Source organism: Xenopus tropicalis, chromosome 6, assembly GCF_000004195.4.
Source record: "Xenopus tropicalis strain Nigerian chromosome 6, UCB_Xtro_10.0, whole genome shotgun sequence".
Lineage (NCBI taxonomy): Eukaryota > Metazoa > Chordata > Amphibia > Anura > Pipidae > Xenopus > Xenopus tropicalis.
The window spans coordinates 70,921,038-70,945,586 of record NC_030682.2 but is presented as its reverse complement, the minus strand read 5'-3'; the positions used below and the strand labels follow the sequence as shown (position 1 = coordinate 70,945,586).

The window sequence follows — 24,549 nt, the reverse complement described above, 5'->3', positions numbered from 1 at the left end:
CAGGGAGGAGGGCTTTGGGTTTCTCCAGAACTGGGCTGATTTCTCAATCGGCTACAGGCTCTTTGCCAGGGATGGGCTGCACCTCAATGATGATGGGGCAGCTGCTTTGGGGGAAAAGATGGCTAGAGGGTTGGAGGAGATTTTAAACTAGGAGTGGGGGGGGAGGGTGCAGCGGGAAATTCTGTGGTAGACAGGATAGATGAGGTAGTGGGCATAGTAAGGAAAATTGGGGGAGGAGACTTGCTTCGGGATACTGATAATGGCAGGGAGGCCCATAAGTTGTTTACACGTCATTCTCACGCCGGAACCAGTATTAAATGTATGTTTACCAATGCAAGGAGTCTGACTGGTAAAATGGGAGAGCTGGAGGTACTGGCGTTGGAGCGGAAATATGATGTGATTGGTGTTGCTGAAACTTGGTTAAATGAGTCTCATGACTGGGCTGTTAATATTGGGGGGTATACATTGTTTCGGAGGGACAGGGGCAATAGGAAAGGAGGAGGAGTGTGTCTGTTCATTAAGCACGACTTAAAAGCAAATATTAAGGAGGAAGTGATGGGGGTAACAGAGGGAGCTGAATCCTTATGGGTTGAGCTTCTCACAGATAGTAAAGAATCTACCAAGCTAATTGTAGGGGTATGCTATAGACCCCCTAATGTAAGCGAAGAGGAGGAGGCCCAGCTCCTGTTGCAAATAGAAAAGGCTGCTAGTTTGGGGCAAGTGATAATAATGGGGGATTTTAATTACCCTGATATTGACTGGGGCAATAGTACTGCCAGGACAGTAAATGGGAACAAGTTTATAAACTTGCTGCACGACAACTTTATGTCACAGGTTGTTGAGGAGCCAACCAGGAACAATGCTATACTAGATCTAGTGATCTCTAATGACCCAGAACGTATAGCAAATGTGCAAGTGGTTGAACCCCTGGGTAATAGTGACCATAATGTTATTTCATTTGATGTTTGGTGCAGGAAACAAATTTACACGGGGGCAACAAAGACAATGAATTTTAGGAAGGCAAATTTTAGCTCCTTAAGGGCAGCGCTTCAGGGCATAGATTGGGGCATTATGTTTTCTGATAAAAATACAGAGCAGAAATGGTTGTCATTTAAAATGATATTAAATCATTACTGTTCTCAATTCATTCCATTAATAAGAAAAAGTAGAAGTGTTAAGAATCACCCCATGTGGCTTAACTCTGAGGTAAAGAAGTTAATAGGGAAAAAAAGGAAAGCTTTTAAGAAATATAAGTCAGAGGGGACAGTAGCTGCGTTTAATGAATATAAACACTATAACAAGTGTTGTAAAACAGCAATCCGGAAGGCAAAGATAGAAAATGAGGAGCGCATCGCGGCCGAGGCCAAGACTAACCCCAAAAAGTTTTTTAAGTATATTAATAGTAAAAAGATGCAGGTTGAGGGTGTGGCCCCATTGAGTTATAATAACAATATGGTTACAGCGGATACAGAAAAGGCAGATGTGCTTAACCAGTTCTTTTCTTCTGTGTATACAGTAGAGGAGCCAGTGGGCCAAGTCTCACCCAATAGCTTCACTGTTGCCTCAGCTCCAACTACACAGTGGTTGGCACAGGATATGGTGCTTAAAGGGTTACACACGATAAATGTAAACAAGGCACCGGGGCCAGATGGAATACACCCTCGGGTACTGAGAGAGCTAGGGGCAGAATTGCAGTGGCCCTTGTTTCTGATATTCTCAGACTCTCTTTCATCAGGTATGGTACCTAGTGATTGGAAGAAGGCGAATGTCACTCCCATATTTAAAAAGGGAATAAGATCTCAGCCTGGCAATTATAGGCCTGTAAGTTTGACATCCGTGGTGGGCAAGTTATTTGAAGGCTTGTTAAGGGATCACATTCAAAATTATGTAGTGGAGAATGGCATTATGAGCAGTAATCAGCATGGCTTTATGAAGGACAGGTCATGTCAGACCAATTTAATTGCTTTTTATGATGAGGTAAGTAAGAAGCTGGACAGTGGGGATGCAGTAGATATCATCTATTTGGATTTTGCCAAAGCATTTGATACCGTTCCCCACAAACGACTGCTTTCTAAGCTAAGGTCTATTGGTCTTAGTGAAGTCGTTTGCACATGGATAGAAAACTGGCTACAGGATCGGGTACAGAGGGTGGTTGTTAATGGCACATTCTCTACTTGGAGTAAGGTTCTCAGTGGGGTCCCTCAGGGTTCTGTACTGGGTCCACTTTTGTTTAATTTGTTCATAAATGACTTAGGGGAGGGTATTATGAGTAATGTATCAGTGTTTGCAGATGACACAAAACTCTGCAGACCAGTCAATTCTATCCAGGATGTGACATCCCTGCAGCAGGATCTTGACCAACTGGCAATCTGGGCAGCTAAGTGGCAGATGAGATTTAATGTGGATAAATGTAAGGTCATGCACCTGGGATGTAAAAATATGCAAGCCCCGTATAACCTTAATGGGACTGCACTAGGCAAATCCATAATGGAGAAGGATCTTGGAGTCCTTGTAGATAATAAACTTGGCTGTAGCAAGCAATGCCAGGCAGCAGCTGCAAGGGCAAACAAGGTTCTGAGCTGTATTAAAAGGGGTATAGATTCACGGGAGGAGGGGGTTATTCTTCCCCTTTACAGAGCACTGGTAAGGCCCCATCTAGAATATGCTGTTCAGTTTTGGTCTCCAGTGCTCAAACGGGACATTATTGAGCTAGAGAGGGTCCAGAGAAGGGCAACTAAGCTGGTAAAGGGTATGGAAAGTCTCGGTTATGAAGAAAGACTGGCCAAGTTGGGTCTGTTTACACTGGAGAAGAGGCGCTTAAGAGGTGACATGATAACTATGTATAAATATATAAGGGGATCATATAATAACCTCTCTAATGTTTTATTTACCAGTAGGTCCTTCCAACGGACACGAGGGCACCCACTCCGGTTAGAAGAAGGGAGATTCCATTTAAATATTCGGAAAGGATTTTTTACAGTGAGAGCTGTGAAGTTGTGGAATTCCCTCCCCGAATCAGTCGTACTGGCTGATACATTATATAGCTTTAAGAAGGGGCTGGATGGATTCTTAGCAAGTGAGGGAATACACGGTTATGGGAGATAGCTCTTAGTACAAGTTGATACAGGGACTGGTCCGATTGCCATCTTGGAGTCAGGAAGGAATTTTTTCCCCTCTGAGGCAAATTAGAGAGGCTTCAGATGGGGTTTTTTGCCTTCCTCTGGATCAACTTGTAGTTAGGCAGGTTAGGTATAGGCATTATGGTTGAACTTGATGGACGTATGTCTTTTTTCAACCCAACTTACTATGTTACTACTATGTTACTATGTTACCTGGTAACTAGCTCTGCAAAGTTTGGGGACCTTAGTATTAATATTTAATGAATGGCAGCAGTTTAAATTTAAACATGAAGTCTATAGGTACAATCTGATTGGCTGTTTTTGACCCCGCCCACTTTTATAAACTTGTAACATAGTCACCCAGTGACTGACTGTGCAAAGTTTGGGAACCGTGGCATCAAATCAATAAAATTCAATAGATAATATCTGATTGGCTGTTGGTGACTCCGCCCAGTTTTTAAAACCTAAAACTGCAGTCCCCTAGTGACCAACTGTGAAAAGTTTGAGAACCCTGGGGTTAATACTGTGAGAATGGCAGCAGGTTGAATTTCCCCATTGAAAGTCAATAGGTAAACCCCGATTGGCTGTTGGTGGCCCCACCCACTTTTTCTAACGTTGAACCACAGTTACCTGGTGCCTAATTCTGCAAAGTTTGGGGATCCTGGTGTTATTACTGTGAGAATGGTAGCAGGTTGAATTTCCAGGTAAAATCTGATTGGCTGTTCACAGCTCCACCCACTTTTGGGCATCCAACAATCATCATATTTTCATTCAGGCTGACCCCATGAGTATGTGTTTCAAGTTTGGGGAGTGTAGCCTCAAAGCTACACTCCCCAAAGCAGTTCCAATTTTCCCATTAAAGTCAATAGGTGAATTTTGATTGGCTGTTGTTGGTCCCTCCACTTTGCTTTTTTAAAAGAAACTTGAGTACATAGTCAACCAGTGACTGACTGTGCAAAGTTTGGGAACTCTGGCATCAAACCAATAAAAATCAATAGGTGAAATTTGATTGGCTGTTGGTGGCTCCGCCCACTTTTTCTAACCTTGAACTGCAGATACTTGGTGCCTAACCCTGAAAAGTTTGGGGACCCCGGTGTTATTACTGTGAGAATAGCAGCAGGTTGAATTTCTGCCAAGTCAATAGGTAAAATCTGATTGGCTGTTCACAGCTCTGGCCACTTTTGAGCATCCAACAATAATCATGTTTTCATTCAGGCTGACCCCATGACTATGTGATTCAAGTTTGGGAAGTGTAGCCGCAGTTTCAATTTCCCCATTAAAGTCAATGGATGAAATTTTATTGGCTGTTGTTGGCCACTCCCACTTTGGGGTCATCAAACAAAGACACTGTTTCATTCGGGGTGACCCCATGATTATGTTATTCAAGTGTAGGGAGTGTAGCTTCAAAGCTGTAAGTGTGGCAGCAGTTTGAAAATCTTCCCTGTCAAAGTTAATGGGAAAATTGGGGTGGAGTAGGGGGGGGGGGGGTGCTTAGAAAAGCACAAGCAACATGCTCCACTATAGGGCGAAGAAGTGTGGGGCGTTTGGGGGTTGTACCCCTAGAACTGTAGGAGGAGTAGCGTTTAGAAAATGGTGGGCGCTAAGAAGAAGAAAAAGCGGAAGAATAAGACAAAGTTGAAGAAAAGTATGTTGGGGTTTTCAACCCACATAGTAATAATAATAATAATAATAATAATAAGAAGAAGAAGAAGAAGAAGAAGAAAAAGCGGAAGAATAAGCCAAAGTCGAAGAACAGTATGTTGGGGTTTTTAACCCAACATAATAAATTCATATTGGAAAGTTGCTTAGAATTATTTTTTTATTAGGCAAAAAATTATTTTTAGGTTTAACATGTCCTTTAAATAGAAATATACCTATTTATAACACCCCTTAAAAGGAGAAGGAAAGGCTAATAAAGTGTTCTCAAGCTGCAGGAATACCTTCAGTTCCCTTAATAGTGCCCTTAAGTCTCCCCATATTTCACCTGTTCAGATGATCAGAAACCTCATAGAAAAAAATACGCTGAGCTCTGTAAAGAAAATTCCCATAATGCAACGCTCCTGCACCAAGACCAAGGGGCTGATTTACTTACCCACGAACGGGTCGAATGGAGTCCGATTGCGTTTTTTTCGTAATGATCGGTATTTTGCGATTTTTTTCGTATGTTTTGCGATTTTTTCGGATTCTTTACGAATTTTTCGTTACCAATACGATTTTTGCGTAAAAACGCGAGTTTTCCTATCCATTACGAAAGTTGCGTAAAAAGTTGCGCATTTTTCGTAGCGTTAAAACTTACGCGAAAAATGCGCAACTTTTTACGCAACTTTCGTAATGGATACGAAAAACTCGCGTTTTTACGCAAAAATCGTATTGGTAACGAAAAATTCGTACAGAATCCGAAAAAATCGCAAAACATACGAAAAAGTCGCAAAATGTTCGTTTTCAAGTCGGAACTTTTCCAATTCGGGTCGGATTCGTGGGTTAGTAAATCAGCCCCCAAGACTGCTGTACATGTACAGTTTGTAAGACTATGAGGAAGCTTTCTGCTGTATGGCTCAGATCACTGGTTGTATGGGGGGGAGGGAATTCTTAGCATTCTTGAGGGAGGGGGGAGCAGGAGAGAGGAGAAAGCTGTGCAGACTCTGGCACATAAAAAAAAATGAGACAAGAAATCCTGTTTCTTTTGACAGAGAACTTAGTGCAGCGTTTCTCTGAGTGCTTATGGCTGTATTTACCTTTCTGATAAAGCTTACTTAGTTTTTACCTTTCCTTCTCCTTTAAGTTACTGTTTTGATTCTTCAAGCTTTAAAAAATATGTATATAGTAAGCAGTGATTGCTTTATGTGAAGTCTTTTTTTTCTCTTAAAAGGAAGCAAAGCGTTTCTCTAACATTGACAAATCTTGGGTTAAAATTATGACTCGAGCACATGAGATGCCCAATGTTGTGCAGTGCTGTGTTGGAGATGAGACAATGGGCCAGCTTCTTCCACACTTACTTGAACAACTTGAAATTTGCCAAAAGTCTCTTACAGGGTAAGAGCCATACATTGAATGAAAAAATATCAAGTATCAAAAAATCACAAAAAATATTATTTATATATATAATTCAACATTCTCTTGACAGCCACAGGTTATAGATTACCCAGAAATCCGTAATCCAGAATGCCTTAAATTATAAAAGGGTTATCTGCCATACATTTTAATCAAAAGATTCAATATTTTTGTACTTCATGGTAACTAAGATACATGAATCCATATTGGTGGCAGAAAAATCCTATTTGGTTTAATTACAGGTTATATAATGGTAAACTAATTATCTAAATCACATGCTCAGTTTAGCTCAAGAAATAACAAAAAACAGATTTTATTGTAATTCAAACATATGATATGTGAAGGCAGATTTACTAAAACTCTTAACATTTCTCATTTTTTTTTATTTTTAAACATCAACTATTTTAAACATAAACTCACTTCCATGAATGTCTGACATTTACTGAACTGAAAAAGTCAGCTCAGGAAAGTCACAGAAAAGTCATGAAAACTTTTTTTTTCAAATTGTTGCTTGAAAACTGAGACTTTTTTGAATCGATGCAAGAAGAATCCTCCAGACTTTTTTTTAACAACTCCTAGCGCTAAAAAATCTGAATTGGAAAAAATGGACCCCTTAGAGTCTTAGCCTTTTAAAAGATTTGGATTGAAAAAGGGCAACACAGAGAAACAAAAGGCATATAGTTGACTACAGAGGCCTATGGCCCTCACTAACTTTATGATTTTACTTATTTTCAGATACTTGGAAAAAAAACGGTTACTCTTTCCTCGCTTTTTCTTTGTGTCAGATCCTGCACTTTTGGAGATATTAGGTCAGGCATCTGATTCCCATACCATTCAGGCACACCTCCTTAATGTTTTTGATAATATTAAGTCTGTCAGATTTCATGAAGAGGTATGTTATAAAAAATATTTCTGTTTTCGAAATCCATAAAAATTGGTGTAATCTACTTTAAATTACTGAAATACTTTCTTTCATAAAACAGGTATATGACAGAATTTTGTCAATATCTTCTCGAGAAGGAGAGACTATTGAACTAGAAAAGCATGTCATGGCTGAGGGTAATGTGGAAGTTTGGCTTAATTCCCTCTTAAAGGAATCCCAGTCCTCCCTCCATCTTGTGATTCGTCAGGCAGCAATTGGTATTCAAGACAGTGGATTTCAGCTGATAGAATTTCTTTCCTCTTTTCCTGCTCAGGTATTCTCAGAAAAGTTTTTTCTTTTTGTTTTTCCTCCCATGTATCAAAAATATATTAATATTTTATTCTTTATTTTTAACAAATGATTTTTGTTTTATGTTTAAATCAAGTGCATAGTGCTAGAATAGGTGCAAAACTGCATTTATTCTATTCACAAATTAACTTGTGGACATACATACTAGAAGCTTTTGGTCAGTCCCTGTTTAGCCTGTTCTGATTAATTGCACACATTTGCCTGCATTAGCCTGTAGTAAACTCTTGACTCTTAGGGGCACATTTACTTACTCACGAACGGGCCGAATGCGTCCGATTGCGTTTTTTTCGTAATGATCGGTAGTTGGCTATTTTTCGGAAAATTGTCGCGACTTTTTCGTTGCCATTCCGAATGTTGCGCAAAATCTGGCGATTTTTTCGTAGCGTTACTACTTGCGCGAAAAGTCAATTTCCGAAAAGTCGTAAAGGCGCCGAAAAAATTGCAAAAAATACGAAAAAGTCGCAAAATGTTCGTTTTCCAATCGGAATTTTTCCAATTCGGATTCGTGGGTTAGTAAATGTGCCCCTTACTGTGGCTATCAGTGCACAGTGATATCAGGGTGAAAGAAAGTGGACCAGCCTTTTCTTCCCCTCCCCCTGCGTATATACACTAGAGAAGAAAACGCCTTGTCTCACATTACTTAGGAAGATAAACATGGGTCAAATGTCATTCATGGCTCTTTACAGAACACAGAAGAAAAGAAAAACCACTCCCATATTAAAAAAAAAAAAAACATTTATTTCCAAGGAATAGTTTGGAATCAACAGGTGCAAACTTTAAATTAAAAAGAATATATATACTTTCACTTTTGGCAGTACTGGTCCTTTAATAAATAAATGAATATGTAACCACGAGAAGATCTACCATGAGAAATGTGACCACTGTATTAGATATTTCTTAATATAGAACTACTCTGTGCTGGATACCCCCACAAAAAAATCTTCAGAGGGGCCTGGCACAGAGTACCAAACCCACCCAGGCCCCCTTGTCTTCTAAGCTGCTTCCTCTTTTGTTAAGCCACTGGTGTTTGTTTTGTATCCAAATACATGCACACACCAATTGATGGAAAATGATTAATTATGATGCACTGATGCAGAATGTATACAGGAAAAGAAGGTACAGCAGCTGGTGTAGACCCTAAAAATAGTAGGCCCAACAGAAATCCTGACAGATGTATTCTTTCAGGATGTGTGCAAAGTGCAGGGCAGTTAGCGCATATTGTTTCATTTCCCAACATTTCCTGCACTTTATAAATTAGGTTTATAATCCAAAGATTTGCGCAATTAATAAGTTTTTTTTTCATTAAAATCAATTGGGGTTATGCAATAAAAGGCAATAAGTTGCCCAGGAGCAGTAACCCATAGCTACCTGTTGGCAGGTAGAATTTACTCATCGTTTACACATTGTTTAAAAGCAAATTTCTTATTGATTGCTATGAGTTACTGGTAGTGGGCAAATTTAGTTCTTTTTATTATATATGGGGATATATATTTTATTTACTTATGTGGACAACTCTGTTTATTTTAGTAAAGTTAGCAAAATAACATTTGTTCCTTTTCTGGGGGGAAGGTTGGATTGCTAGGAATTCAAATGATATGGACAAGGGATGCTGAAGATGCCCTGACTAATGCTAAATATGATAAAAAGATAATGCAGAAGACAAACCAATCTTTCCTGGATCTTCTGAACACACTTATTGATATGACAACAAAAGATCTCAGCTCCATAGAGCGTGTTAAATATGAAACCTTGATCACCATTCACGTGCACCAGCGAGACATTTTTGATGATCTGGTAAACATATACATTTTATTAAACTGCATAATGATCCTGTCATATATGTTGACAAAACAGAGTGGCGAAAGCATTAAAAGGATATCTAGTACATTATTTTACTGAAGCTGTAAGTACACAACATATTTCTGGTTCATCAATTTGTAAGCTTCAACTAGGTTTTACAGTAGCAGCTGTCATCATATGTGCTACATAACTAAAATTACCAATAATACTTACGTTATGAAACACGTAAACAGTACAGTATCTAGAAACCCTCTATCCAGAATGCTTTGAATTATTGAAAAGTAATCTCCCATAGATTCAGTTTTAAGCAAACATTTCTAATTTTTAAAAATTATTTATTTTTTTAAATATAATAAAACATAGCTTGTACTTGATAATAAATAATCTGCACAAACCTGTATTTGTTTGCAAACCGATGTTATTGAGGTTATTTAATATTCAATAGTTTTTTTTTAGCCGACTAGGGGGGATTTAGGGGTTTTATTTATTCTTATGGGATTTTAAGAAGCATATTTATTAATGGTTGAAAGTTCACTCATTGATGAATACACTTCTTAAAATCCCATAGGACTGAATAGAACATGGGTGAATTGTTTATGTATTAAGCTATAAACTCACATTTTGATAAATCTGCTCCTTACGAAAAAACCCAGGTTCGGGCAGTCAGTATAACAGATCCTAAACCTGTTCTTGTGTAGTCTTATGTTTTTCTAAATTTGTACAATTCCAGTAAATGCTGAAAGCAATAAAAATTATTTGAGCAAAATTAACTATACATAGAACTGTGTTGAGGTATATTTATATGTAGCAAATACCATTTAATTTATTACTACTATTGCAAAGATTTTTTTTCAAATCCACTAATGTATATACTGTAAGTATAAACAGACCTTTTTGGTGCTTCTGATGCTTAATAAAATAGTACAGGTATTGGACCCCTTATCCAGAAACCCATTATCCAGAAAGTTCCAAATTACAGAATGCCCATCTCCCATAGACTCCATTATAATCAAATAATTTACATTTTTAAAATGGTTTCCTTTTTCTCTGAAATAATAAAACTGTACCTTGTACTTGATCCCAACTAAGATATAATTAATTCTTATTGGAGGCAAAACAATCCTATTGTGTTTGATTACAGTTTAAATAATTTTTTTAGTAGACTTTTGGTAGGAGATCCGAATTAAGGAAAGATCCCTTATCCGGAAAACCTCAGGTCCCAAGCATTCTGGATAACGGCCCCATACCTGTACAGATTCTTATGTCCTTTTTACAAACACTGTGCTGCCTCACACAAATGTAAAAATTTACAGATATGAAAAATAGTTTTGTAATTATTCTTCATTAGAAATAACTATTATTACTATTGTTATTTTGTTTTTGTCTGTAAAATTGGGTTGCATTAATATGCCCCTTGCAAATGAAAGTTTAAATTAAGTAAAAAAACAAAAAATATTTCTCTTGTAGCAGAAGATATTATGTTATCTATTATTGTATCAACCCAATGTACAGTCCATTTTTAGAAATATTGTTTTCAAAAGTTATTTGGACATGGACATATGTTTTTATTAAAAAGCAGTGTTATTTTGCATGGTAAACTATCTAGTTTACTTTAGCTACAGAATGCAATATGGCAACATACATGTTTAATTGCAATTATACACATACAGAAGAAATGTTCTGTGCAGGCAATAAGGTAAGCTCCAACACTTTAAATTCAGTCTGAAATTAAACAATACACTATACATACACATAAACATAACATATGCATAACACATGTGTGAGTCCTTCTTGTTCTTTAAAAAATTAACTCCCTGTTTTGTTTCTAGTGTCGAATGCATATCAAAACACCAACAGATTTTGAGTGGCTTAAACAGTGCAGATTTTATTTTAATGAAGATTCAGACAAAATGTTTATCAACATAACCGATGTGACTTTTATTTATCAAAATGAGTTTTTGGGCTGCACTGATAGACTTGTCATCACTCCACTCACAGACAGGTACAACCTGGTCAGCTTTCTTTTAACCCACCTTCAGACTATATTTTTAAAGATGCACTTGCATAGTAAATTTAAAACATATAATAAAATACAATGATTATGTTGTTGGGAGATTTGTTGCCCCAGGTTAAATCTGGGCTACCGCAGACAACAAATCTCCCTTGAGAGGAAATTTAGAACACTTCAGAAGACAAAGGTCTGTGTATTTTTTCCCACCTGCGGGAGATAGGAAGATGCGGGAGATTCTGGGGAGATACGTCCCCGCAGTAGCCCAGATGTAACCATGGGTGACAATTTTACCTGTGAGCCGTCGCCCTTATGCTTTGGCGGTAACTGAAAATGTTTGCATATTATAAACTAAATAAATGCAAAATTGTATTTTCCAGGAAATTGGTAGTGTAAATTAAGCAAAAACGCGTATTAAAAATCTATTTCAATTTAATATTTGGAACATAAGACAATAATTAAGTAAAATGTATTGTTTAAACAGAAAAATTATACCATAACTGGTTTGTAAAGAATAATAGTATAGAACTTATAATTAATTTTCATTTACACTTTGGCCTATTGCCTATTATAAGTAGCTACTATAAATAATCTATATACCTTTATCCCTAACAAATTATATTCCAAGGATCATTTTGTTATGTCATTGGATAAATTCTTGTGGAAATAGAACACTTGTTTATTTGAAATGTCATTTTTTTTGCAGAAAGCCAATCTATTGCTGAAAAACCGCATGAGATTAGGAATTGAATGTTATTTTATCAACTGATTGCATGATCATGGAATGGTTAAATGTAAAAAGTCTGCCCATGCATTATAGTGTAGTGTATAGTGTACAGTATGTCAGATAACATAACTGGGGACCAATTAGCATTAGAGGAAAAATAATTAGAAATTTGTTTTTTAATTAAAAATAAGATCAGTTTTAATGTGTGTCAAATGTCTGTTTACGTATAAACCTGTTTTTATATAGGTGTTACATCACTCTTGCTCAAGCACTGGGTATGAGTATGGGAGGGGCACCTGCTGGTCCTGCAGGAACGGGGAAAACAGAAACTACAAAAGACATGGGCAGATGTCTTGGGAAATATGTTGTTGTGTTCAATTGCTCTGACCAGATGGATTTCCGAGGACTGGGGAGAATTTTCAAAGGTAATATCTAAAAGATATATACTGTAACATAGAAGAAAAACAAGTTGTTGTGACAATGATTTTTCTCTCCACCTGTCATGTGCTTTTATTTGTATTTATTCTATATCTACCAAATTACTCATTAGCAGGCCTCCAGCAAAGTTAATATTCAGTAGAAAACAATTCCTCATATGTGCATCTAAAATACATGTGCTTTCTGGCTACCCCTAAAAAGTACACTATTTTGGAGCAATCTTGGGAATCATGTCTATAGTTGGTGTTCTGTTTAGTGTTCTTGCTGATGATTAATAATATGTTGTAATATGATGTTTCTTTGTGTAGATTTTGCTATTAAAGGAAAACTATAACTCCAAACAATGTAGGTCTCTATAAGAATAAACAAACTTATAGTAAAACCCTGCTTCATCTAAAGAAACCATTTTCATGAAAATATACTTTTTAGTAGTATGTGGTTTTGGGTATACCTAAATAGAAAAATTCCAATTTAAGAATTAATGGGGAACTGTTGTTTATGAATATTGCTACCATTATGCTACAATACAACAAATGTTTGTTTGGTGACAATCCCCTTTAAACCCCACACACAAAAAATCAGTGAACAGCCTCTTTCAATACCTGCCACACTGGTTGTCCAGATGTTCATAGTAAAGCTGCAACATCTCCTTGATAATTTAGATTTCTCTTCCTCTAACCCACTCGGCCCCCTCCCTCAGGAATTTGCTTTTATTTCTGGCTTGTGGGCATGCTCAATTGTGCTAAACTCAAATTAGTAAACACGCCCTCCAGTCTAGCAGCCAGTAAAGAGATGGCATTGCTGGTTCCCATTGAAGCTCAGCTCTAGCTGTCTGCTTCAATTTTTTTCTCCTGAGCTCATATTTACCATTACAGTGCTCAAACAAAGCAGAACTTTTATTAAAGCGGACCTGTCACCTTAAGACATAATTTCAAATTGTTTTCTATTGTGTTTGGCAAGCAAAATAAACTTTACTTACACTAAATAAATTATTTTAATCTTATTTTCTTCAGCCTTGCAATTCACAATTGCAGCAAGCAGGCAGGGGCCATTTTGTGGACACTGTTATCAAAGCAGGCATTGCATCCTGCCAAAATCTTGTTTCTGTGCCAGTATGGGGGGACCCGATACCCATGGCCATGCACTGGTTACACAATTAGATGGTGAGGAGGAAGGGGGAATGTAAGCAGTGCAGCAACATCTGAGAAGTTCTGAATTGAAAGTGAAAGTAACTGTCTGCCCCACCTCTATGCCTAAGGCATAGAGGCGGGGCAGGCATTATATGATTGACAGCTGGGATTTTAAAATGCTTTTATAATTGGTTTGGATGTGGTAATAAAAAAATTATTTTTGGTTTCATGTTTAATTTGAAAAGGGCTTTTATTATACAGCTTTTTATGTCTGGGTGACAGGTCCACTTTAAAGACAGCTCTACCTGTGTTAACCTGTATTCTTGATGAATTGTATGCTGAGTAAGGGTCTGCGTGTGTGTATGCTGCTTGCAGATTTAAATGTATCTGATTAGGTATCAGAGGACAAATGGCCACCGGGTGAAAGCTGCTATTTTCTTTAGGAAAATGTGATGGTGCTGGCAAGCAGAGGGGATATATGCTGTACAAATGATGCCATTTGGGTGGGGGAGATGTGCCCAACTGATATACATTGTAGGCAAATGTAGGCTTTACATGTCCTTTAAGGGCCACCTCCTGTGATCATAGGATTCACCATGCACACAAACAAGCCAAGGCAGATCTCTGTCTTTTGCTTCTGCACTTTTTCCTGTTAAAGTTAGAGCTGCATTATTTCTGGTCATGTTATCTCTGAGGGAGCACACAGCCCATCATTAAATAATGGATCAATGTAAAAGATGTAAAAGCAATATTTACGGATATATATTCCAGATTGGGAAGATTCACTTAACATAATATAATATAAATAATCTGTTGGTTAAGTATTTATTCTGGGGGTATAGTTTTCCTTTAAATTATTTTATTTAATTTGCAATTTTATATATAATTGCACAGTAATCATGTGATAATTTGATTTACTTCTGTAATATACATTTCATGAAAAAAATGATTTCTTTTGTACTTGGCAGAATAGCAGCAACTGATTGTTGGTGTTTGAAATCAAATGATTATAATCAGTGTTGCATATAATTAGATGCTCTGAAGACTGTAGATAATGACTGTTTCAAACAAATTCTATCAAGTTGATTTATAAAGTTTACCTTGGTGGTTATTTTAGGTCTTGCTCAGTCTGGCTCCTGGGGATGCTTTGATGAATTCAATCGTATAGACCTTCCAGTACTATCTGTTGCCGCACAGCAGATAGCAATAGTGCTTACATGTAAGAAGGAAAGGAAGAAAAATTTCATCTTTACTGATGGAGACAATGTGGAAATGAACCCTGAATTTGGACTTTTTTTAACCATGGTATGCTAGAAGTTTATGATGTATGAGCATTACAGTACTTATAAATATACTAGTGCCTTCACCGGAATGGCTTCAAATGAATCACTCAAATGTGGAAAACTAAATGACAAATATCCCCAAATATCATTAGAGGTAGGCAAGAAATGTTTCATGATTTAGACCCCACAGAGTTCAGAGGCCTAAGATGAAAGGGCTTATACTGTTGGGAGGGGGGAGAGGAATAGTTCTAAACAGTCTTGCCCTGTTGTTAGGTTGGAGGTCCCTACTGGTACAGGCATGGTAGCTGCTTTCATTTTGGTATATAAAAGTTTGGGGGTAGCCATGTAAGGGCTCTTTGACTAATGGATGTGGGGTAGGTAAGGCCCCCATTAAAGAGTGAGTTTTTGGATAACATCAGACCTCACTGGAAGTGGGGTCTACCAGGAAGGTGACCACATTTTTATTACATAAACTTAATGTAACATGTAGAGTTGGTGTACTTTTTATTTCTAAATTACAGTGTTTACATAGCAAATAATTCACTTTACCATTGAAAATTTCATTTTTTAACCAACAAATGCATTTTTTTTAGTTATAATATTGGTGTGTAGGCACCATCTTAGTGCATTGTTCCTGAGACTGAGCTTTCTGAAAGAAACTGTGCTACACATTAGATTGAAAATGAAACATATTTGTTTTTTGCTAAAAGTGAAGCTTCATTTCTATATTAAACTGATTTTTAAGAAAATGATGACCAAATGTTTTTTTCTATAATTAGAACCCTGGTTATGCTGGGAGACAGGAGTTGCCAGAGAATTTAAAGATCAACTTTAGATCTGTAGCCATGATGGTACCTGACCGCCAGATCATTATTCGTGTGAAGTTGGCTAGCTGCGGATTTATTGACAACATTGTCTTGGCTAGAAAGTTCTTTACTTTATACAAACTGTGTGAAGAACAACTTTCAAAGCAGGTACAGTATACTATGCAAAAATAAAAGTTGTATATTGGGGCGCTTATCACAGAGCTGGCTGCTTTGTTTTAGTGAATCTCACAATCCATAACCAACATTGATGGAAATCAACATTCAAAGGCAATCTAAAACTTTACCATCCATATACCATGTACTTTGCTCCTTGCATGCAAAGCTGGCTAAATCAGTCTATTTGCACTAGGTACCAGATATAAGTGGCATATATAGATCCAAATACCTTTGTTAATACTGTTAAAATGAAGACATTTTGATATTCCATCCTTTATTGTGTTTGATACATTTTCAAAGCAAGTAATTGATTTACTTTGAAAATATTAAAGGTGTGGCACCTTTAAGTTAAATTTTTATATAGAAAGGCTAATTTTAAGCAATTTTTTAGTTGGGCTTAATTTTTTCTTTTTTTTTAATTATTTGCCGCCTTCTTCTAACTCTATCCATCTTTCAAATGGGGGTCACTGACCCCAATGTTCTGTGAGGCTACAATTTTATTTATACCTGTTATACCCAGGCATCCTTTGTATAAACATACTATATTGAAATTAGAAAGTTTTACTATACTACCCTTATGTAAAAAAATCCCACAGGCCAGTCCATGTTTTTCATGAGCACCGGCCCATTGATTTAGTTTAATGAGGGGTGTCTAACATATTGCACCTACCGGTTAGCATATCCTTAGGCTTCCACTGCACCTGGGTGCATGTTTATTTGACTGTTTCAATGTAAAACTCAAAAGAGGCCTGATTCCTCTTCAGCTACACAAAATTGTGATGAAATAATTAATAAAGAATGCAAATGGATTATGCTCTGTTGGCTACAATGGATTTATTTTTTTAATTGTCTTACAGCCTTGCTAGCACCTTAGACATGTCATACACAGAATTAAACATTGTAAGGCAGCTTTTTAAACTATATAAAATTTCTAATCATATGCTCTACTTTCTTTAAGGTCCATTATGATTTTGGCCTGAGAAATATATTGTCAGTATTAAGAACATTAGGTGCAGCTAAAAGAGCTAATCCAACTGATACAGAATCAACCATTGTTATGAGAGTTCTCAGAGACATGAATCTTTCAAAACTGGTAAGTGTACTTTCTGTTAGGGTGAGAGTAAGTAGCTTAGGTGATCAATGAAAAATGAAAATTTTGCTCACTACCCTTTGTTAAATATTTTCCTTTGGTAACTGTGTTCTCTATCATAAACTATTAGAATTAAATCAATGTTGTAACAACAAATCAATATACTTCTTCTATTATGCAATCCTATTAAGCACAAATACTATCATGGCTGTAGAGGAAAATTAATTTGTAAGGCAAATATGATCTCTAGTAAAAATATAGCTATAAAAAAAAGAAAAGTTTACTGAATATTTATTGTATAATTCAGTGAATTTAATTTTGTTGTAGTCGTGAGAAGTAGGACATAATAAGTTAGGTGGGGAAAAAACCCATGGACCCATCAAGTTGAACCTTTTGTTCTACTTAAACTGCTTTACTGCTAGTGGATTCAGAGAAAGTTAAAAACCCCATCTGAAGCTATTCTAATTTGCCTTAGAGTAAATATTTTCTTCCTGACTCCAAGATGTTGTTAGCAAGATCAGACCAATCCCTGCATCAACTGTGTGCTAAAACATAATTTTAGTTATCATGTATTTTCTTACTTTCTAAAAATTCAGCAAACCCCTACTTGAAGCTAAATGTATCCGTTATTGCAGTCACTAAAAGAAAACACAACTTCATAGCTCTCACAGCTATGTTTTGAGCATTGTAATTGAACCTTCTTTCTTCACATATTAATGTATGGCACACATACATATCTGGAATCCTTAGTAAATAATCTGTGTACTTTCATGCCCTTAATTTAATGCTAGCAAATTAATTAGAAAACTTTATAAGGGGTGGTTAGCATAAAATACATTATAATATAAACATATTCATTCACTGACACTTGCTTACTTATCCTTATCTACCACATTTGTCAACCTGCCTCTGCTGAACCTTTATACAGAGCTTTGCATTGGCCTCCTATACAATTTTTGTATCAAATTGAAACTTCTGATCCTTACCTAGAAAGATTTCTTTAACATTGCTCTACCTTATATTTTAAGCTATGTATCTAGGTACACTTCGTTCCACCAACAATCTTAATTTCTCGGTCGTCGCTAGGCAGCACAGGCACCTTTAGGAGGCAGGATAGCAAAAGTAAAAAGGGCTAGGGTCGATCCCCAGCCTTCCCCTCCCTCTTCCCTGCATTAACTCCTCCTCCGACAGTTTTTTGCTATACTGCTTCCTGGAGGCAGAAGGTTTGAGAGCTCTGCTCCCTTCATTTTAGTTTAATGTTCTTTTGTTTTTTATTTTAGTTTTTTCACTCTAGGTTATATTACTTCATTTTAAACTGTTTTCCTTTTGGGGTTTTTTCCTGGATCAGATCGTCCAACAAGAGGTACATCACCTGCCTACTACGGTATGCTATTGCGCTACCAGGGGCTTCCCCACAGAGAGGGGCACATATGGCATGCTTCTGCGCTGCCTAATTACACAGGGAAGGACGAGAAGGGCATGCTACTGCGCTGCCCCTGTCCCACCTTACATGGGGTAATGGATCCTGGATTATGCTGCAGCACTGCCTTATCCACCCCAAGCCTAAGACAAGCCCCAGCGCGGTTACAGAATCTGCCCGGGATACCTTGTTACGTCGCCTACACGGCGATCACTCTTGTCCACACCCGCCAAGGATTTGCAAAGTTTTTTCGAACGCGGCACCATTTTCACCACAACAAAATGCACCACCCGGAAGTTCGGGCTCTCTGCATGTCGCGCAGACAGTGTGGAAGAGCACTGTCAGTACAAGCGCGCAAAACTCAGGGAACACAACCAGGAAAGTAAAAGGAGCAGACTCTCCCCACAACACACAGAGACCCCAACAGAGATACCGGATTGGTTTAAACCCTTCCAAACTACATTGTTGGGTATCTCCACCTCACTTGAAAAATTTTCCTCAATACAACAAATTCACCTTATCAGACAAAACTTCTACAACCGGCCCACCGCCCAGCACAGCGGTAGACCCTGCACAACCAGAAACAGAAGGTTATACCTCTGAGGAAGATAACTTGGCCTTCAGTAGCTCAGAGGAGTTAGATCAGGCCGCCCACTCAGCCGATCTAACCCATAGATCTCAATCAGAGGCAGTCAATGTCTTACCTACAGACATGTTTCAGACCCTAGGCATACAGGAGGAAGTGAAAGAGCAAAAGACACTAGACAAACTTTCGGCTCAACCCACTGACACCAAAAACATTTCCCAGTACATGAGACAGTACAGGAGCTCATTAAAAAAGAATGAAAAACTCTAGACCACAGATTAACTAAAGATAAGAGAATTGATGCTCCAAACACACAAGGATTTATGGGACAACACCCCTATGGTGGATGCACCTGTAGATAGATTAGCTAAATGCACCACCATCCCACTAGAGGACGGAACATCCTTTAGGGACCCCATGGACAGGAAGGCGGAAAGCTTGTTCAAGAACATTTTTTCTTTAACTAACTCAGCTTTTAAACCTACAGTAGCCTCAGCTTGTGTGTCACGCACAGTTGTCTTGTGGCTCGAGGAGGCCCTGGCTGCGGTCACCGATGTCTCCTTTACATGCACGGGCAGCTATCTAAGATCCTTAATGCGGTTCATTTTCTCTGTGATTCCTCCATGGACACACTTCAGTTTTTAGCCAAAACCTCGGCCATGTCCATTGGAGCCAGACGTGCCCTTTGGATGAAAATCTGGAGTGCCGACCCAGCTTCAAAGAAAAACCTTGTAGCTTTGCTTTTTACAGGTGCTTCTTTATTTGGCCCAGAGTTAGACTCAATCATCAACAAGATCACAGGGGGAAAAAGTAATTTCCTTACTCGACCTGAAGGCTTTAAACAAATTCCTGTTTGTACCATCATTCAAAATGGAGCCCCTTCGGTCCGTCATAGCCAACATCCAGCAAGGAGAATTCTTCACATCCATTGACCTACGGGATGCTTATCTACACATCTCCATCCACAAGGATCATCAGAAATACCTACGCTTCGCTTTCATAGGAAGTCACTTCCAGTTACAGGCTCTCCCCTTCGGCCTGGCCACGGCCCTGCACATCTTCACAAAGGTGATGGCAGCCTTGGTAGCCTACATGCAACAACAAGGTCTATATGTACTTCCCTACCTAGACGACCTCCTACTATGGACCCCATCCCATGCTCAAGCACTTGCCGGAACCACCACATGCCAACCAACACAAAGTCTTTCTTACAATAGAAAAACAGAGATGTCTCTCGGTTGCCGCACAACAAGCCATCTCCTCCACGGCACTCACCACAAGAGCCTGCATGTGTCTTCTGGGCCTGATGACCTCAACCATAGAGGTAGTGCCTTTTGCCCAATTTCATATGCAACCACTACAACTGGACTTCCTCAGACAATGGAAAAGGCTTCACCACGACCTCAGAAGCCCAATACGCTTGTCTCGCCCCACAAGATGCTCCTTATGATGATGGCTCCAACCCAGCAAACTCCTAATGGGCAGAACCTACTCATTCACAAACTGGGCCGATGGACACCAGTTTACTCAGCTGGGAGCGGTGTCTTCAGCGACAGGATGTTACAAGGAAAATGGTCTGCACAAAAGAAAGAGCTCCATATCAACTTACTAGAGCTCCGAGTGGTGTACCTATCCATCACTCACTGGGCACACCTCCTGTACAGACGCTCAGTTAAAGTCCAATCAGACAATGCCACCACAGTGGCCTACATAAATCATCAGGCGGACACAAAGAGGAAGTCTCCCGGCTACTCTGGTGGACAAAGGACAATCGTTGCCACTTCACAGCAGTATACATCCCAGGTCACCTCAACTGGGAGGCAGATTTCCTCAGCCGCAACTTTGTAGACCCAGGGGAATGGTCCCTCAACACAACGGTGTTCAGGCAACTCACGTGGTGATGGGGGGACACCACAGGTAGACCTTATGGCCTCCCGGTTCAATCATCAGGTTCCCCACTATTGCACCAGATACCGAGACCCACAGGCGTTCGTGATCGACGCAATGTCCACTCAGTGGACCTTCAACTTGGTGTACATTTTCCCTCCTATACCCATGATTCATCCAGTCCTCTGCAGACTTCTTCAGTTCCAGACCACGGCCATAGTTCTCACTCAGTTTTGGCCAAGAAGACCGTGGTTCTTCGAACTCCAAACGCTCGTAATGAAGGGTTCCCCTTGAGACCAGACCTCTTACACCAGGGTGATCTTCACCACCCTGGGCTGGAAAACTTAGCGCTCACAACATGACTATTGAGACCGCCATCTGGTCACAAAAGGGTTTCTCCACCAAAGTGACCTCCACACTCATGAAAGCTACTGGAGCCACACTACTGGAATGGTCTGGACAAGGGCTTGGAGGTTAACTCTTTAAAAGTACAAGTGTCCGCCTTCTCACTGCTTTTTCAACACCAGCTAGCGATGCATCTAGACATCAGGATGTTCCTGCAGGCAGTGACACACATCAAGGCCCCATACAAAAATCCACTACCCCCATGGGACTTGAATCTAGTACTCTGTACACTCCATAGAATCAGTTAACATGTGCTAGTAGCTTCTTGCAGCCCCAGGTGCACGCTGTACCCACTGCCCGGGCAGAGAAATACAAAAATGAAGAAAACAGCAGCACTCCAGTTATTTTGAAAAATGTGAATCTTTACTGAAGTGCCAAAGGCAACGTTTCGGGCTTCAATCCAGCCCTTTATCAAGCCTATTAGTACAAATACAAACAAGTGTTTAAATACCCACAGGAAGAGGAGGATCAGTCCATATTCACCTCCATTTAACCCACAATATTCTGTGAATTTATTTAGTGCACACAATGAAATGCTAACTAAGTGCCTATGTATACAATATAACAAGTGCCCGGTGGCATGTATCACATATAACATATATAACAAATTAAACACATCTTGAAATGGACAGCATCCTACTGCAGTATATTTCATCCATCTAATATCTCTCTGGCTCCAATGCCAAATTCAGGGGACAATTAACACCATATTCACCTCCATTTAACCCATAATATTCTGTGAATATATTTAGTAGACACAATAAATTAGAAGATAAATGCAATATACTAAGTGCCCTGTGACATGTATCACATATAACAAATTGAACAGATCTTGAAATGGACAGTATCTTACTGCAGTATATTTCATCCATCAAATATCCCTCTGGCTCCAATGCCACATTCAGGGGACAATTAACCCCAGAACTAATATGGATCAGGAGCTCCCACATCTTTATATCTTACTGTCCTAAAGAAAAATGAAACAAAACATATAATAAGCAAAAAATTGAGACATAAAACACAAGTACAGGTATCGGACCCCTTATCCGGAAACCCATTATCCAGAAAGCTCCGAATTACGGAATGCCCATCTCCCATAGACTCCATTTTAATCAAATAATTCAGAATTTTAAAACTGATTTCCTTTTTCTATATAGAAATAAAACAGAACCTTGTAATTGATTCCAACTAAGATATAATTAATCCTTATTGGATGCAAAACAATCCAATTGGGTTTAATTAATGTTTTATTGATTTTTTAGTAGACTTAAGGTATTGAGATCCAAATTACGGAAAGACCCCTTATCCGGAATACCCTTGGTCCCGAGCATTCTGGATAATGGGTCCTATAACTGTATTTGTTAAAAACAAGCACTTGACATCAACTTACTCATATAAACATCATAGGGGTATATTCCCTACTGAGACCTGGAAAGTTGCCTTCTTGGTAGCAATATCTTCAGCCAGAAGAATTTCAGAATTAGGAGCCTTATCCCTTAAACCTCCATACTGCATTTGCCGTGATGAGTCGTACTTCAAACTCTCCCCACATTCATACCGAAGGTCAACTCAGCATTCCACCTTAATCAGGAGATTGTTCTCCCTTCACTCTGCCCCAAACCATCATTGCCACAGGAACGGCTTCTCCACAATCTGGACGTGGTGAGGGCACTAAAGTTCTACATTCACAGAACAACTGACTCTCACAAGTCAGATTCATTATTCGTCTTGTATGGCCCCCAACGCAAGGCGCTAAGGCTTCCAAAGCATCCATCGCCCGCTGGATCAAAAGCCTAATTACCTCAACCTACAATGACAGGGGCCTACCTATCCCATTCAAAACTTCTGCACACACTACCAGAGCCCTCAGCACCTCATGGGCACTGGCCAATGCCTCATCAACTGAGCAGATTTGCAAAGCGGCCATGTGGTCCTCCATACACATTTTCACAAAATTTTACAAGTTTGACGTTTTTTCTTCAGCGGAAGCAGCCTTCGGCCGCAAAGTTCTTCCGTCAGTGGTGAAGCAGTAATGTTCTCCCCCTGTTGCCATGTTAGAGCATTTACAGCTTTTCGGTTATGTTATTCTTGTTTTCTGTATTCCTACTCCTGTTTTAAAAGTATCCCACTCTTTCTCTCTGCTTTGGGATGAACCCACTGGTGCCTGAGCTGCCTAGGGACGACCAAGAAAAGAGGATTTTTTTACTCACCGATAAAGCCTTTTCTCGGAGTCCTGTTACGGCAGCACAAGAAGTCCCACTCTTCTATTTCCTTCATCAGCTGTGCTAGCCGTAACTGTCGGAAGAGGGGTTAATGCAGGGAAGAGGTAGGGGAAGGACCCTAGCCCTTTTTACTTTTGCTATCCTGCCTTCTAAAGGGAAGAGTGCAATACCCCACTGGTGCCTGTGCTGCCGTAACGGGACTCCAACAAAAGGCTTTATCGGTGAGTAAACAAATCCTCTTTTTCCTTCCATCATACTACCCTCATTACATGCAACCAGACTGGACCACAATATGCCCCCTATTGTTTTTTTATTACATATGGGATAAGTAGTTTAGTGGGTCAGCTAGGTACAAAAGGGGTAATGTAATAAAAAGACTTACATTTACCGCAACTAATCAACTGTTTTTTCAAACAAGTAAATCCTGCCTTCTGATTTGTTGCTATGGGTTACTGGACAAGAAGCAAACATTTAGAAGAACTATTGTGAAAATGAAAATGTAATATCAGTTTAATTCCTTGTAAGAACAAACTTTACAAACACATCAATCAGATATACTTTACCATTTCTAAAATAAGAATAAAATAAGTTACTCTTTACTTTACCCTCTATCAGCACTTTGATACTAACTCTTAATACATTGCTTAGGCAAAGAAAGCACACACAAATATGTGCTTATATAATTTTTTTGCCGATCTCCTATAAGACCATTTACTACATTACCCTCATGAACCTCAGCCAAAGGATAGGAAAGAAGCAGCCTGTAGAAAGAATATATCTCTTATTGAGTTTATACTCATTTTAGGGATCCTTCCCTCAAAATAGTTTTTTTAAATGCATAATGAAAAAAATATAATATATATAATATATAAGCAACTTACCAATACACATTCATTAAATATATTTAATTGTTTTAAAACTGTTAAAAATTGTTAGTATACTGAGCCTTTTTTCTCCTATTCAAAGAAGAAGGAAGGCTAAATACACTAATAGGGAGGTGATTCTTGCTAGGTAAGAAAGTTACTGATTTCTGCAGTAGGTTTAGCTCCAGTCTTAGAAAGGACAGCAGACAATGCAGGGAAGCTGTAAAGAGTTTTTTTTAGAGATTTCAAAATAGAAAGGTTACTAATTATACATACCAATCTTTTTGAAATTTGCTTTCAGATGTC

At 38.6% G+C, this 24,549-nt stretch overlaps 1 protein-coding gene across 3 annotated transcripts in view; it reads left to right on the top strand.

Moving 5' to 3' along the window:
- The window catches only part of dnah5 (dynein axonemal heavy chain 5), a 251,633-nt gene that overhangs the window by 144,441 nt on the left and 82,643 nt on the right, over positions 1-24,549 (top strand). For all 3 annotated transcript variants that reach the window (XM_031903686.1, XM_012965451.3, XM_031903687.1), the window contains exons 32-40: positions 5,989-6,152; positions 6,906-7,062; positions 7,154-7,366; positions 8,971-9,195; positions 11,031-11,203; positions 12,183-12,361; positions 14,622-14,809; positions 15,567-15,761; positions 16,729-16,863. In XM_031903686.1, the coding sequence (XP_031759546.1) occupies positions 5,989-6,152; positions 6,906-7,062; positions 7,154-7,366; positions 8,971-9,195; positions 11,031-11,203; positions 12,183-12,361; positions 14,622-14,809; positions 15,567-15,761; positions 16,729-16,863 (1,629 nt within the window). The remainder of the gene's footprint in view (positions 1-5,988; positions 6,153-6,905; positions 7,063-7,153; positions 7,367-8,970; positions 9,196-11,030; positions 11,204-12,182; positions 12,362-14,621; positions 14,810-15,566; positions 15,762-16,728; positions 16,864-24,549) is intronic.